Here is a 14,503-nt window from a genome sequence, read left to right as displayed (position 1 = left end):
GCTGTTCCATTTTTTTTGTAAACCACCTGCGAAGAATTTTCTCCGCGTTACTGGGAACAATCCTAATATAAACGAGTTACACTGTAACTTTTACATGCAGTAGCATCGTTTCCATTACATACAGTATAGTACATTCAGCACAATGCAAATGAAAACGATTGGAAGTAAAAGTAAATCACAATTTTTAGACAACATCGATATGTTGAAGCATTAACAAATATTAAAATATAACAGAAAGGTGTTATAATAAGCTTAAAGAGGTATTTACAGTTCAAAGAAAGTAGGTGGGGATGTAGCTCAGTGGTAGAGCGCATGCTTCGCATGTATGAGGCCCCGGGTTCAATCCCCGGCATCTCCACAGGTTTTGCTTAATGCTGTGAGCAATTTACCCAACACTTCGTTCAAGCACTGTCAGCTGAATACTATGTGGATTTTCTACTATGTCACTTTAGAGTGCCGATTATAGAGATCTTCCTCCCCAGATATATAACCAATGGAAAGTAAGAATGGTTGATTTTATTGGAAAGAGTCAAACGTATTGAGATTAGATTTACAAGAATTATTCCAGTGATGAGATGCTGCAGGAAGTGCAATTGAAATTAAGTGAAAATTAAATGCAATTAAGTGAAATTAAAAAGGAAATTAGGAAAGCAAAGAGAGAGCTTTTGGCAAGTAGAATCAAGGAAAAATTTATAAATACATTAAGATAACTGAAGAAAAAGTAGGGCCTATTATAGAACATAAAGGTCATCATCATAGGCAGTTCCTTGGAATCGAGGAAGACTTGCTTCCACTCTTAAAATGAGTCCTTAGGTGGCTGAACAGTCCAATACAAGAGCCACTGTCCCTGTCACAGGTGGGACAGATAGTCGTTGAGGGTAAGGGAGGATGGGACTGGTTTGTCGCACGCTCTTTCCGCTGCCTGCGCTTGATTTCTGCATTCTCTCAGCGTTGAGACTCGAGGTGCTCAGCGCCCTCCCAGATGCACATCCTCCACTTAGGGCCGTCTTTGACCAGGTGTCGGTGGGTATGTTGCACTTTATCAGGGAGGCTTTGAGGGTATCCTTGTAACATTTCCGCTGCTCACGTTTGACTCGTTTGCCATGAAGGAGTTCCGAGTAAAGCGCTTGCTTTGGGAGTCTCGTGTCTGGCATGTGGACAATGTGGCCTACCCAGTGGAGCTGATCAAGTGTGGTCAATGCTTCAATGCTGGGGATGTTGGCCTGGTCGAGGACGCTAATGTTGGTGCGTCTGTCCTCCCAGGGGATTTGTAGGATCTTGCGGAGACATCGTTGGTGGTATTTCTCCAGTGACTTGAGGTGCCAACTGTACATGGTACATGTCTCTGAGCCATACAGGAGGGCGGGTATTACTACAGCCCTGTAGACCATGAGCTTGGTGGCAGATTTGAGGGCCTGGTCTTCAAGCACTCTTTTCCTCAGGCGGCCGAAGGCTGCATTGGCACACTGGAGGCAGTGTTGAATCTTGTCATCAATGTCTGCTCTTGTTGATAAGAGGCTCCCGAGCTATGGGAAATGGTCTACGTTGTCCAGGGCGGCGCCATGGATCTTGATGGCTGGCGGGGGCAGTGTGCGGTGAGGACAGGCTGGTGGAGAACCTTTGTCTTACGGATGTTTAGCGTAAGGCCCATGCTTTCGTACACCTCAGTAAATATTTCGACTATGTCATGTAAAGGTAATGTGTTTGTGGAGGCGGAAGACATGGGTATAGTTCTTAATGAATACTTCGCATCTGTTTTCACAAAGGAGAGGGGCGATGCAGACATTGCAATCAGGGAGGAGTGTGAAATATTAGATGAAATAACCATAGTGAGAGAGTAAGTATTAAGGGGCTTAGCAGCTTTGAAAGTGGATAAATCCACAGGCCCGGATGAAATGTATCCTAGACTGTTAAGAGACAATCATTTTCCAATCCTCTCTAGCCACAGGTTTGGTGCGGTGGACTGGAGGACTGCTAACGTTGTACCTTTATTTAAAAAGGGAGAAAGGGATATACCGAGTCATTATAGGCCAATCAGTCTAACCTCGATGGTGGGAGAATTATTAGAGAAAATTCTGAGGGACAGAATAAATCTTCATTTAGAAAAACACGGATTAATCAAGGACAATCAGCATGGATTTGTTAAGGGAAGGTCGTGTCTGACTAACTTGATTGAATTTTTTGAGGAGGTAACAAGGAGGGTCGATGAGGATAGTACATTTGATATATTGTATATGGATTTTAACAAGGCTTTTGTTAAGGTCCCACATGGCAGACTGGTCACGAAAGTAAAAGCCCATGGGACCAAGGAAAATGGCAAATTGGATCCAAAATTGACTCAGAGGCAGGAAGCAAAGGGTAATGGTTGATGGGTGTTTTTGTGACTGGAAGGCTGTATCCAGTGGGGTCCTGCAGGGCTCAGTACTTTTTGTGGTATATATTAATGATTTAGACTTGAATGTAGGGGGTATGATTAAGAAGTTATCAGATAATACAAAAATTAGCTGTGTGGTTGATAATGAAGAAGAAAGCTGTAGACTGCAGGAAGATATCAATGAACTGGTCAGGTGGACAGAACAGTGGCAAATAGAATTCAATCCTGAGAAGTGTGAGTTAATGCATTTGGGGAGGGCTAACAACACAAGGAAATAGACATTATATGGTAGGACACTGAGAAGCATAGAGGAACAAAGGGACCTTGGAGTGCATGTTCAAAGATTCCTGAAGGTAGCAGACTAGGTAGATAAGGTGGTTAAGAAGGCATACGAATAATTGCCTTTATTAGCCGAGGCATAGAATACAAGATCAGGGAGGTTATGCCTGAACTGTATAAACACTAGTTAGGCCACAGCTAGAGTACTGCTTGCAGTTCTGGTCACCACATTACAGGAAATATGTGATTGCACGAGAGAGGGTACAGAGGAGATTTATGAGGATGTTGCCTGGACTGGAGAATTGTAGCTATGCAGAAAGATTGGATAGGCTGGGCTTGTTTTCTTTGGAACAGAGGAGGCTGAGGGGAGACCTTACTGAGCTGTATAAAATTATGAGTGGCCTAGATAGAGTGGATAGGAAGAACCTATTTTCCTCAACAGAGGGGTCAACAACCATAGATTTAAAGTAATTGGTAGGAGGTTTAGAGGGGATTTAAGGGGAAATATTTTCATCCGGAGAATGGTGGGGGTCTGGAACTCCCTGCGTAAAAGGGTAGTAGAGGCAGAAACCCTCACCACATTTAAAAAGTACTTGGATGTGCACTTGAAGTGCCATAACAGGGCTACAGACCAAGAGCTGGAAAGTGGGATTAGACTGGATAGTTCTTTGTCGGCCGGCATGGACATGATGGGCCAAAATGGTCTCCTTCCGTGCTATAAATTTCTATAATTCTATGATAAAGGACTTCAGTTATGTGGATAGACTGGAGAAGCTGGGGTTGTTCATAGAATCATAGAAATTTACAGCATGTGATGCACATTGTGAAAACCTGGATCTTGCAATCTGTCAAGTTTTTCCTTGACAGATTTTATGCATCCATTGTGGGGATGTAGCTCAGTGGTAGAGCGCATGATTTGCATGTACGAGGCCCCGGGTTCCATCCCCAGCATCTCCATGGGTTTTAGGGGTTACCTTATGATGATAGATTGAGTAGACTGGGTCTTTACTCGTTGGAGTTCAGAAGGATGAGGGGTGATCTTATAGAAACATTTAAAATAATGAAAGGGATAGACAAGATAGAGGCGGAGAAGTTGTTTCCAATGGTCGGGGAGACTAGAACTAGGAGGCACAGCCTCAAAATATGGGGGAACCAATTTAAAACTGAGTTGAGAAGGAATTTCTTCTCCCAGAGGGTTGTGAATCTGTGGAATTCTCTGCCCAAGGAAGCAGTTGAGGCTAGCTCATTGAATGTATTCAAGTCACAGATAGAAAGATTTTTAACCATTAAGGGTTACGGGGAGCGGGCGGGTAAGTGGAGCTGAGTCCACGGCCAGATCAGCCATGATCTTATTGAATGGCGGAGCAGGCTCGAGGGGCTAGTTGGCCTACTCCTGTTCCTAATTCTTATGTTCTTATGTTTTTATTGTAAATTCACCCAAATAAACCCTTATGCTTGGTAAAAGCAAGTGTAAGGCCTTCTTTTACCAGCGTAAAGGTTAAAATAAATGTTAAAATAAATGTTTTAATGATTTAAACATTCACATACATTTAAAATTAGTTTAGTTTATGTTTGTTATGTTTAAAAATGTTTCAATTAATTTTTTTAAACTTAAAATTTTTATTTTAAATGTTTAATTAAAGGGCACTTTAATTAAGTTTGAACCTGTGATCATTTATTTTTATTTCCGAGTTGTGAAATGTTATCTATTCAGTGATTTGCGGGGCTGGGGGGGTGGGGGGGAGTCAGAAACTTGGGTTGGGGTCAGGAACTTTGACTGGGGAGGCATGCACCTGGGCTGGGATGGGGTCAGGAACTTGGGCTGGGGTCAGGAACTTGGGCTGGGGGAGGCATGCACTTGGGCTGGGATGAAGTCAGAAACTTGGGAAGTTTTCGCTGGAGGTGGAGCTCTATCCTCTCCGAGTTCTGAAGTCAGAATGGCTCAAATTACACTTTACAAAGTCAATCAGAACTTGGGCTGGGCGGTTCCAATTACACATTCCAGAGAAACTTCTGGGTGTGACTTATCCTTCAAGGGGACCAATCAGCAATCAGGTCATGTGATAATGAAGAGCCAATCAGAGCATGACTGGATAGTCTCAATCTTAGTGATGAAAATGTCCACATTTCTTCATAGAATCATAAAAAAATGACGACACAGAAGGAGGCCATTTGGCCCATCGTATCCGTGCCGATCGAAAAAGAGCTACCCAGCCTAATCCCACCTTCCAGCACTAGGTCCGTAGCCCTGTAGATTATGACTTTTTAAGGGCACATCCAAGTACTTTTTAAATGTGATGAGGGTTTCTGCCTCTACCAACAGGGAATTCCAGACTCCCATCACCCTCTGGGTGAGGAAATGTTTCTTCATCTCCCCTCTAATCCTTCTACCAACTACTTTAAATCTACGTACCCTGGTTATTGACCTCTCTGCTAATGGAAATAGGTCCATCCTATCCACTCTATCTCGGCCCCTCATCATTTTATACACCTCAATTAAATCTCCCCTCAGCCTCCTCTGTTGCAAGGAAAACAACCCCAGCCTATCCAATCTTCCCTCAATGCTAAACTTCTCCAGTCGTGGCAACATTCTCGTAAATCTCCCCTGTACCCTTTCTCATGTAATCTCATCCTCCCTGTAATATGATGACCGGAACTGCACACAGTACTCAAGCTGTGGCCTAACTAATGTTGTATACAGATCTCGCATAACTTCACTGCTCTTTATTCTATGCCTTGGCTAATAAAAGTAAACATTGTGTATGCCTTTTTAACCATCTTATCGACCTTTAAGGATCTGTGGACATAAATTCCATGGTCCCTCTGTTCCATCACACCTCTCACTATCCTCCCATTTATTGTGTATTCTCTTGCCTTGTTGCCCCTCCACAAATGCATTACCTCACACTTTTCTGGATTGAATTCCATTTGCCATTTTCTGCCCAACTGACTAGTTAATCGATATCTTCCTGCGTTCTAGAGCTTTCCTCCTCACTGTCAACCACACAGCCAATTTTTGTATCATCTGCAAATGTCTTTATCATGCCCCCTACATTTAAGTCCAAATCATTAATATATACTACAAAAAGGTAATGGACAGAGTACTGAGCCCTGTGGAACCCCACTGGAAACAGCATTCCAATCTCAAAAACTCCCCTTTGCTTCCTGCCGCTAAGCAAATTTTGGTCCAATTTGCCACTCTCCTTGGATCCCATGGGCTTTTACTTTTTTGATTTGCCTACCATGTGGGACCTTGTCAAAAGCCTTGCTAAAATCCATGTAAACTACATTAAATGCGCTGCCCTTATCGACCCTCTTTGTTACCTCCTCAAAGAACTGAATCAAGTTAGTCAGGCATGACCTTCCTTTAACAAATCCATGTTAACTGTCCTTGATTAATCTGTCTTTCGAAATGAAGGTTTATACTTATTGATTCCAATAATTTGCCCACCACCGAGATTAAACTAACTGGCCTGTAATTGCTTGGTTTATCCGTTCCTCCCTTTTTAAACAATGGTACAATATTAGCAATTCTCCAATCCTCTGGCACAAGTCATGTAAACAGGGAGGATTGAAAAGTGATGGTCAGAGCCTCCGCAATTTCCTCCCTTGCTTCTTTTAGTAGCCTCAGATATATTTCATCCGGTCCTGGTAATTTATCTACTTTCAAGAATGCTAAACCCCTTAAAACTTCCTCTCTTACTATGTTTATCCCATCCAATATTTCACTATCTTCCCCCTGAACTTCAACACTGGCATCATCTCCCTTTTTTGAGAAGACAGCCGCAAAATATTCATTTATTACCTTATCCACATCCTCCGCCTCCACACATTGATTACCATTTTGGTCCCTAATAGGCCCGACTCTTTCCTTAGTTATCCTCTTGCTCTTTATATAATTGTAAAACATCTTTGGGTTTTCTTTGATTCTACTTGCCAGTATTTTTTCTTGTTGGAGTTGAGGGTGGAGAGGGGAGAGCAAAGATGTTTCGAGAAATGAATAGTCAGATCTAATGATCAATGGCTCAACCAGTTGCGTACCAGATCACTCAAGTCTTCCCCACTTAAACGTGAGGGAGTGAAGATGTAAAGGTTTTACTGTGAACAAGGACATCAAAGGTGGAGGCAAGTGAGTGGTTGAGCAGGAAAGGAGGAGGAAAGTGGTGAAAAATATCTAGGATGAAAGAAATTTGATGTTCTGTTTAACTCTATAGTAATCACTGATCCCCATTATTGTGTATGGAGAAAGAGTCAGACTGAACACTGTGAGCTCAAAGTAAATGTGACCGTAGTCTTTTATTGCAGGTCTCCAGAGTGCCTCTCCAACCTGTGAGGCCTTCTTAAATACCGGTGCTCCCAAGGGATCTCTTGGGACTCCAGGGGATGAGCCATCTGGTGGTTGTACAGAGTAAATAAAAGTTTACATATATAACAACACTCCCCTGCCACCGCAAAGTCAACAGTGTAACTATTTAAAAGGTGAGTCGATCTGGGGCCCTTCTTGCCCTGGTTGATCGTCACGGTGTGAAAGCTGGTGTTGGTGAATCATTTGTTGGGCCCTCGCTGGGCTGCTGTGCAGCTGGCCTTGCTGAGCTGCCTGGTGTGGTGGGTCCTGCTGGGCTGCTGTGGACGATGGGTTCTGTTTCGTGGCCAACCGCAGTGCCGGTTGCCACTGGTGTGTGTGTTGGGGGGGTCAAAGAAGGTAGGGTCCAAAGTGGGTTGCTCAGGGTAGTCCGTGAATCTGAGTTTGATTTGGTCCAAGTGTTTCCGGTGAATGAGTCCATTTGAAAGTTTGACCCGAAACACCCTGCTTCCATCTTTGGCCACGACAGTGCCAGGAAGCCACTTGGGACTTTGTCCATAATTCAATATAAATACAGGATCATTGATTTCAATCTCACGTGACACATTGCACTATCATGGTATGTATTTTGTTGAAGCCGCCTGCTCAACAAAATACATATCAGGGTGAACTAACGGGAGCCTTGTCTTAAGTGCTCTTTTCATGAGCAGTTAGGCAGGTGGGATCCCAGTGAGCGACGGGGTCTCGTTCGGTAGCTAAGTAGGACTTGGGATAGGCGAGTCTGCAGTGAGCCTTCCGTTACCCTCTTCAAGCCTTGCTTTATGGTTTGCACTGCTCTCTCTGCCTGACCATTGGATACTGGTTTAAACGGGGCAGATGTGACATGTTTGATCCCGTTGTGGGTCATGAATTCTTTAAACTCAGCACTGGTAAAACATGGCCTGTTGTCACTCACCAGGACATTGGGTAGGCCGTGTGTGGCAAACATGGCCAGTAGGCTTTCAGTAGTGGCAGCGGACGTGCTAGCCGACATTATATCACATTCAATCCATTTGGAGTACGCATCTACAACCACAAGGAACATTTTATCCAAGAACGGGCCTGCATAGTCGACATGTACCCTAGACCACGGTTTGGAGGGCCAAGACCATAAACTTAGTGGCGCCTCCCTGGGTGCATTGCTTAACTGCGAGCATGTATTACATCTGTGCACGCAGAACTCTAAGTCCGCATCGATACCGGTCCACCACACGTGGGATCTGGCTATCGCTTTCATCATTACGATGCCTGGGTGGGTACTGTGGAGGTCACTAATGAAGGTGTCTCTCCCCTTCTTGGGAACCACTACTCGACTGCCCCACAGAAGGCAGCCTGCCTGTATAGACATTTCATCTTTGCGCCACTGGAACGGCTTTATCTCTTCCTGCATTTCCACTTGGACACTGGACCAGCTCCCGTGAAGCACACAGTTTCTGACTAGGGACAATAAGAGGTCCTGGCTCATCCAGGTTTTGATCTGCCAGGCAGTGACAGGTGATTGCTAACTCTCAAATGCTTCCATAACCATGGCTAGATCTGCAGGCTGCGCCATTTCCACTCCCGTGGTGGGCAATGGCAGCCTACTGAGAGCATCAGCGCAGTTTTCTGTGACTGGCCTGTGGCGGATGGTGTAGTTTTATGCGAACAAATTGCTTGTGTTGTATGATCCATGTAAGCGTTTGGTACTAGCATGTGATGCGTCGTCATATGGTGTGTATTACAACAAGCTAATGATTTTGGGAAATTGCAACCGGTTGCTTATCCATCCAGGAGTCTGTCTAAGGCATGATTGGAAAAGAAGCGTTAGCGTGTGTCTATGGGGTAAAGAAAATGCATCAATATCTGTTTTAGCCCATCTCTGGATGCGGGCCGATGCATTAGTATTTATCCCCTTACTCTCGGAAAACAGGGATATGAGTGGCTTATGTTCAGTTTCCAATTCAAATTTTAGCCCAAACAGAAATTTGTTTGAGCATAACAATTTTCTCGCATTTACAAAGGCATTTTCTTGGCTTTTGCTCCATGCCCATTCATCCCCTTTATGCAGTAAGATGTGCAGTGGCTCTAACAGTGTGCTGAGACCCGGTAAGACGTTATGAAAGTAGTTCAGTTGTCCTAGAAACGACCACAGCTCCGTCATGTTCTGTGGCCTCGGTGTATTCTCGATTGCCTCTGTCTTCGAATCGGTGGGCCTGATGCTGTCCGCCGCGATCCTCCTCCCCAGGAACTCCACTTCAGGTGCCAGGAAAACGCACTTCGAGCGTTTTAACCTGAGCCCCAGATGGTTGAGTCGACTATGAACCTCCTCCAGGTTCTGCAGATGCTCGACTGTGTCCCGACCTGTAACCAAGATGTCATCCTGGAAGACCACGGTGTGCGGGGCCAACTTCAGTAAGCTTTCCATATTTCTCTGGAATATCGCCGTTGTTGATCGAATTCCAAACAGGCATCTGTTATAAATGAAAAGACCTTTGTACGTGTTGATGCAGGTGAGGCCCTTCGATGATTCCTCCCGATCCCGCGTCATATAGGCTGAAGTTAAATCCAGCTTCGTGAAAGTTTTTCTTCCCGCCAGCATTGCAAAGAGGTCGCCGGCCTTTGTTAGTGGGTATTGGTCTTTCAGGGAGAAACGATTGATAGTTACTTTGTAATTGCCACAGATTCTGACAATGCTGTCTCCCTTGAGGACTGGGACAATGGGACTGGCCCACTTGTTGAACTTGATCGGTGAGATGATGCCCTCTCTTTGCAGCCGGTCTAGCTCGATCTTTACCCTTTCTCTCATCATGTACAGTGCTGCTCTCGCCTTATGATGGATGGGTCGTGCCCCCGGAATTAGATGGATATGCACTTTTGCTCCTTGGAATTTCCCAATGCCTGGTTCGAACAGCGAAGGGAACTTGTTTAAGACCTGGGCACACGAAGTTTCGTCAGCCGGTGATAGCGCTCGGACATCGTCCCAGTTCCAGCGTATCTTTCCCAGCCAACTCCTGTCAAGCAGCATGGGACCATCACCCGGTACCACCCAGAGTGGTAGCTTGTGTACCGCTCCATTGTAGGAGACCTTTACGGTAGCACTGCCGATTATGGGAATCAGTTCCTTTGTGTAAGTTCTTAGTTTCGTGCGAATTGGAGTTAAGACTAGCCTTGAGGCCTTACTGCACCACAATTTCTCGAAAGTCTTTTTGCCCATGATGGACACCGGGAGTCCATTGACACCGGGAGTCCATTTAGTTCAACATTCAGCATTATCGGGGGACAATTTGTGGTGAATGTGTGCATCCCATGTACCTCTGCCTCCTTGGTCTGAGGCACTGGCTCGTCGTGATCCTCCGTGGATCTGTCCTCCTCTGCAACATGGTGGTTTGCAGGTTTAACAGAACTTGCAACTCGCCTGCACATACGTTAGAGGTGTCCCATTGTTCCACAGCCCTTGCAAACGTATCCTTTGAATCGGCATGAATGGAACGCTGATCACCCTCGCAGCGCCAACAAGGTGTTAATGGCCTTGCATTCATCACCCTTGACGGTGGACCCTGAGACATCTGCGGACATGCAGCTGCAGACATGTGTGACCTGCCCTGTACGTTGTGATTCGAAAACAACATTGCTTTGTTCACAGTACTTGTAGCAGCACTTGTGTGCTGAGAGATTTGCTTAGTATTGTCACTAGTGGCAATGAACGCCTGGGCTATCGCTATGGCCTTACTCAAAGTTGGGGTCTCTACAGTCAAAAGTTTGCGAAGTATGGTTTCATAGCCAATGCAAGTACGAAAACGTCTCTGAGCATGTGCTCCAAATGTCCTTCAAATTCGCAATGTCCTGCAAGGCGTCTTAGCTTGGCGACATAACTCATCACTTCTTGGCATTCAGACCTTTTGTAGGTGTAGAACTGGTACCTCGCCATCAGAACGCTTTCCTTCGGGTTCAAATGCTCTCGGACCAGTGTGCACAATCGCACAATTTTTCCGTGGGTTTCACTGGAGTGAGCAGATTCTTCATGAGGCCATATGTTGGTGCCCCACAGACGGTAAGGAGGATCACCCTTCGTTTGGCGCCGTTCTCTTCTCCATCTAGCTTGTTGACTATGAAGTATTGGTCGAGTTGCTCCACAGAAGTTTCCCAATCATCTCCCTCTGAGAATTTCTCCAGGATGCCCACTGTTCTCTACATTTTTGGGTTCGTTATCTGTATATCGTCGCCAGTTGTTGTGTATGGAGAAAGAGTCAGACCGAACACTGTGAGCTCAAAGTAAAGTGTGACCGTAGTCTTTTATTGCAGGTCTCCAGAGCGTCTCTCCAACCTGTGGGACCTCCTTAAATACCTGTGCTCCCAAGGGATTATGGGATCCCTTGGGACTCCTGTGAATGAGCCCTCTGGTGGCTGTACAGAGTAAATACAAGTTTAAGTATATAACACCCATGTTTTGCAATTATGTCCAGTATATAGTACTCCACCTTTGATACCCTTGTCCACTGGGTGGCAAAAAAATGCCAAGGCTATCTCCTCCCTATTAGACAGTTATAGATATAAGATACAGAACCAAAAATTCGAAAGCACAGATAATAAGAAAAAGCTGAATGTTGGAAATCCAAAATAAAAACAGAAAATGTAGGTCCATCAGGTAAAATAATGTTTTGTCTTTTGGAGTATGCTGCGAATTTCCAACAATTTCTGGTTTTCATTTTCAAGTAATTGTGCTTCCTCAAAAGGAACAGAAGTAGAAAAACAAATTCCTACTTTAATTATTGGCGAGTTGCACCTAAATAACTACCAAACCTGTTTGGAACAACATTTGCCTTCTCACATAGTATAGTTCAGAACATTTTTAATTGGAAAATATTTCCATCTTTATTCGCTAGTTTTGACACACAACTTTTCATTTTAAGGAACACTTAATTCATTAAATATTTGTAAAATTACCCATTTTGTCTTTGGCATAATAGGTACATTCTGATTTTTAAAAAATGGGATAAACAGTTATAAAAAGAAAATAACGCTGTAGATATAAAAGAACAGCCCTGCTTTAAAATAGTGGAAGTAGCAACATTGTGTAATTTCAATTACGTCATTTAAATGGGGACTTTTTGCTCGAGAATATTTTCCAGTTCCTGAAAAAGGTTCTGAGACGGGCTGTGTAGGCGGGCCAGACACCATGTGATGGATTGGATTTCATGAAAGTGGTTATAAAAAAAGCTTTAAAAAATACTGGTGTGAACTCCAAATTATGACAAGTATACATTACTGAAGTTTATTACTCTACAAAATGACTGGATTAAGTGGTTCTATTCATTGTGAATATATTTTCCAACATTGATGTTTAAAACTAGAAATATTTATTAGACGTATCAGTATCTTGATTACAATATTATTTTCAAAAGGCATATAATCCAAAATCATTACAAGATTCTATTATAAATACTGTACAAGTATCTGACTTTCTGGGGGAGCGGGTTACACTATATTGTGGGGCAGAGTTCGTTCATGGTTATTTCGTATCTTAACTGACAACATTTTTTTTTATCAGTTCTATCAATATTAGCCTGCATTTAATATGTGTAGATAAATTACATATGCACGTGGAAACATCGAGAGCTCCTATTTATACGGCGCTGCTTTTCGTGATTATGATGACCACTTTGTCGGAGCAAGTTCTGCTTCAGGTCAATCAGAAGTCCAGACTTTCGGCATCACATACTGTTATTTATCTCCTCGTGCCATACTCAATTCCGAGTTTGCATCGCTCCTTGACATACGCCAATCAAACTGTGCCCGGCAGACTAAGATTGACAGATCGGAAGGCCTGGCGATGATTGACAGGCGGATGATTGGCAGGATGGGAGCGAATAGCTGAGATGAGGCGGGGCTTAGTGGATGATTGACATGTGGAGCCGACCCGTTGTGTCCCGCGGCGAGTTGTTGTCACGCTGTGGGCGGGGCCTGAGCCGAGCCTGACGCCGTTCTGGGAGCCGTGCGTCAGAGGAGCTGGAGGAACCTGCTGGGTTGCACGTGATCGAGCTGCTGTCCGGGGAAAGTAGCGACTGCCGGCAAGGTGATGGAGATCGAGCGGCCACTGGCGCAGGAGCACAGGCAGCAGGTACTGCGATCAGTGGCTTCCTTCTCACCGCTAGCTGCAGGCTTCTGCAGTTAGACCCGAGACAGTGGGGCTGAAAACACTTAGTAAACTTTCAGGTAGTGCAGTCCGATCGCGTGACCCGAAACGTTAGCAATGGGTAAGGCTAATTCAGGTATAGGTTATCATTCTTCTGGTTAAAGTAACTTGGGTGACTAGTTTGAAATGGGTGTCATTTCTTGCCCCCGCCCGCCCTGTAATTCTGATCATTCTATTCCATTTTCTCGTCCATCCATTTCCACCGTATATTTTCTGAGCTTGTGTTATGAAGCGAGGCACTGAAACGTGGGCGTTCACCAAGAGCGTTATTTCCGATCCTGCGCCAAACATTATTGCAAATTGTGCAAAGTCATTCTAGTGTAGCGGGGTTAGCAATGCAAGAAGGGTGTTTAAAAAGGTTGACTCCAAGGAGATTGTGGGTTGTAACTTGCTTCGCTCACTTATGGTCATAATGTGTGGGTCGGTACAAAGTTCGCAGTCTTGTGATTTCTCTGCCCGGCTTTAGAGGCTGGCTGTCTTCTGTCCCCTTGAGAAGGTTTCCAGCTGATCCCAGGGTCTGATCATAACTCCGCCCACAGGCTTTTACTGTAAATGAACGGCAGGAGTCCAGAAAGACAGGTGACATACATTCTTGTCTGAAAAGGCGAGGCTCTTGCTTATCTCTTGTTTCTTCTTTAAACTCTTTTCCTCCCCTCCCGAAAACCAGCCTATATCGATTGTTCCTCCTTTATTTGCACAACTATCATAATTCAGTGAGTTGTCACGTGTTACATTAGTATGCCCCTTAGTATGAGTTGCAGCGATTGTGGAAAAAACATATTTTTATAGGGAGTAAATGATTAATTTAGATGTCTTGACTGCTTTGCGTGATCGTGTTGTGAAATATTTACTGTACCGTGAAGGTCACGAGCTATTTTAATCAATTCTGACCAAGTAAATAGCAATCATGCTCCTGAATTTATCATACAAAGTAAAGAATGAAAATGGATAAAACAACAAAACAAACAGTTTTTTAAAAAGTTTAAAGAAAAGTAAAAACAAGGGATAGTCTCATTTCCTAACTTACAAGGAAGTATTGTAATTTATCTGTTCCTTCAGCCTTTATTTTTGATCTTGTATTTGGGACGGTTCACAGTTGTTCCAAGCTGTTGTCTTCAAGTACCTTTGTTAAGTTTCTACTTAAAACCTCAGGGTCCATAGTGGCAATATTGTTTTCATGCAGAATGTTTTGAACTCTTCTTTCCAGTCAGAAGGGGTTGTGCTGATCAAATCCTGTACTTGGATATGACAAATGAGGAGACTGAAAGTAAACTAGCACAAAATATAAAAACAGATAGCAAGAGTTTCTATAAGTATTTAAAAAGGAAAAGAGTGG

At 44.0% G+C, this 14,503-nt stretch overlaps 1 protein-coding gene and 1 non-coding gene across 2 annotated transcripts in view; both read left to right on the top strand.

Moving 5' to 3' along the window:
- Positions 1-286: 286 nt before the first annotated feature.
- trnaa-cgc (transfer RNA alanine (anticodon CGC)) lies at positions 287-358 on the top strand. Its single transcript has one exon. It is a non-coding gene; the product is annotated as a tRNA-Ala (tRNA).
- A 12,606-nt stretch (positions 359-12,964) lies between these two features.
- LOC139259867 (nuclear factor erythroid 2-related factor 2-like) overlaps positions 12,965-14,503 on the top strand; it is a 48,125-nt gene continuing 46,586 nt past the window's right edge. The window contains exon 1 of the mRNA XM_070875765.1: positions 12,965-13,092. Coding sequence (XP_070731866.1) covers positions 13,051-13,092 — 42 coding nt within the window. The 5' untranslated portion in view covers positions 12,965-13,050. The remainder of the gene's footprint in view (positions 13,093-14,503) is intronic.

Source organism: Pristiophorus japonicus, chromosome 3 (assembly GCF_044704955.1).
Source record: "Pristiophorus japonicus isolate sPriJap1 chromosome 3, sPriJap1.hap1, whole genome shotgun sequence".
NCBI classification, from domain to species: Eukaryota; Metazoa; Chordata; class Chondrichthyes; family Pristiophoridae; genus Pristiophorus; species Pristiophorus japonicus.
This window is presented reverse-complemented; position numbering and strand designations above follow the sequence as displayed.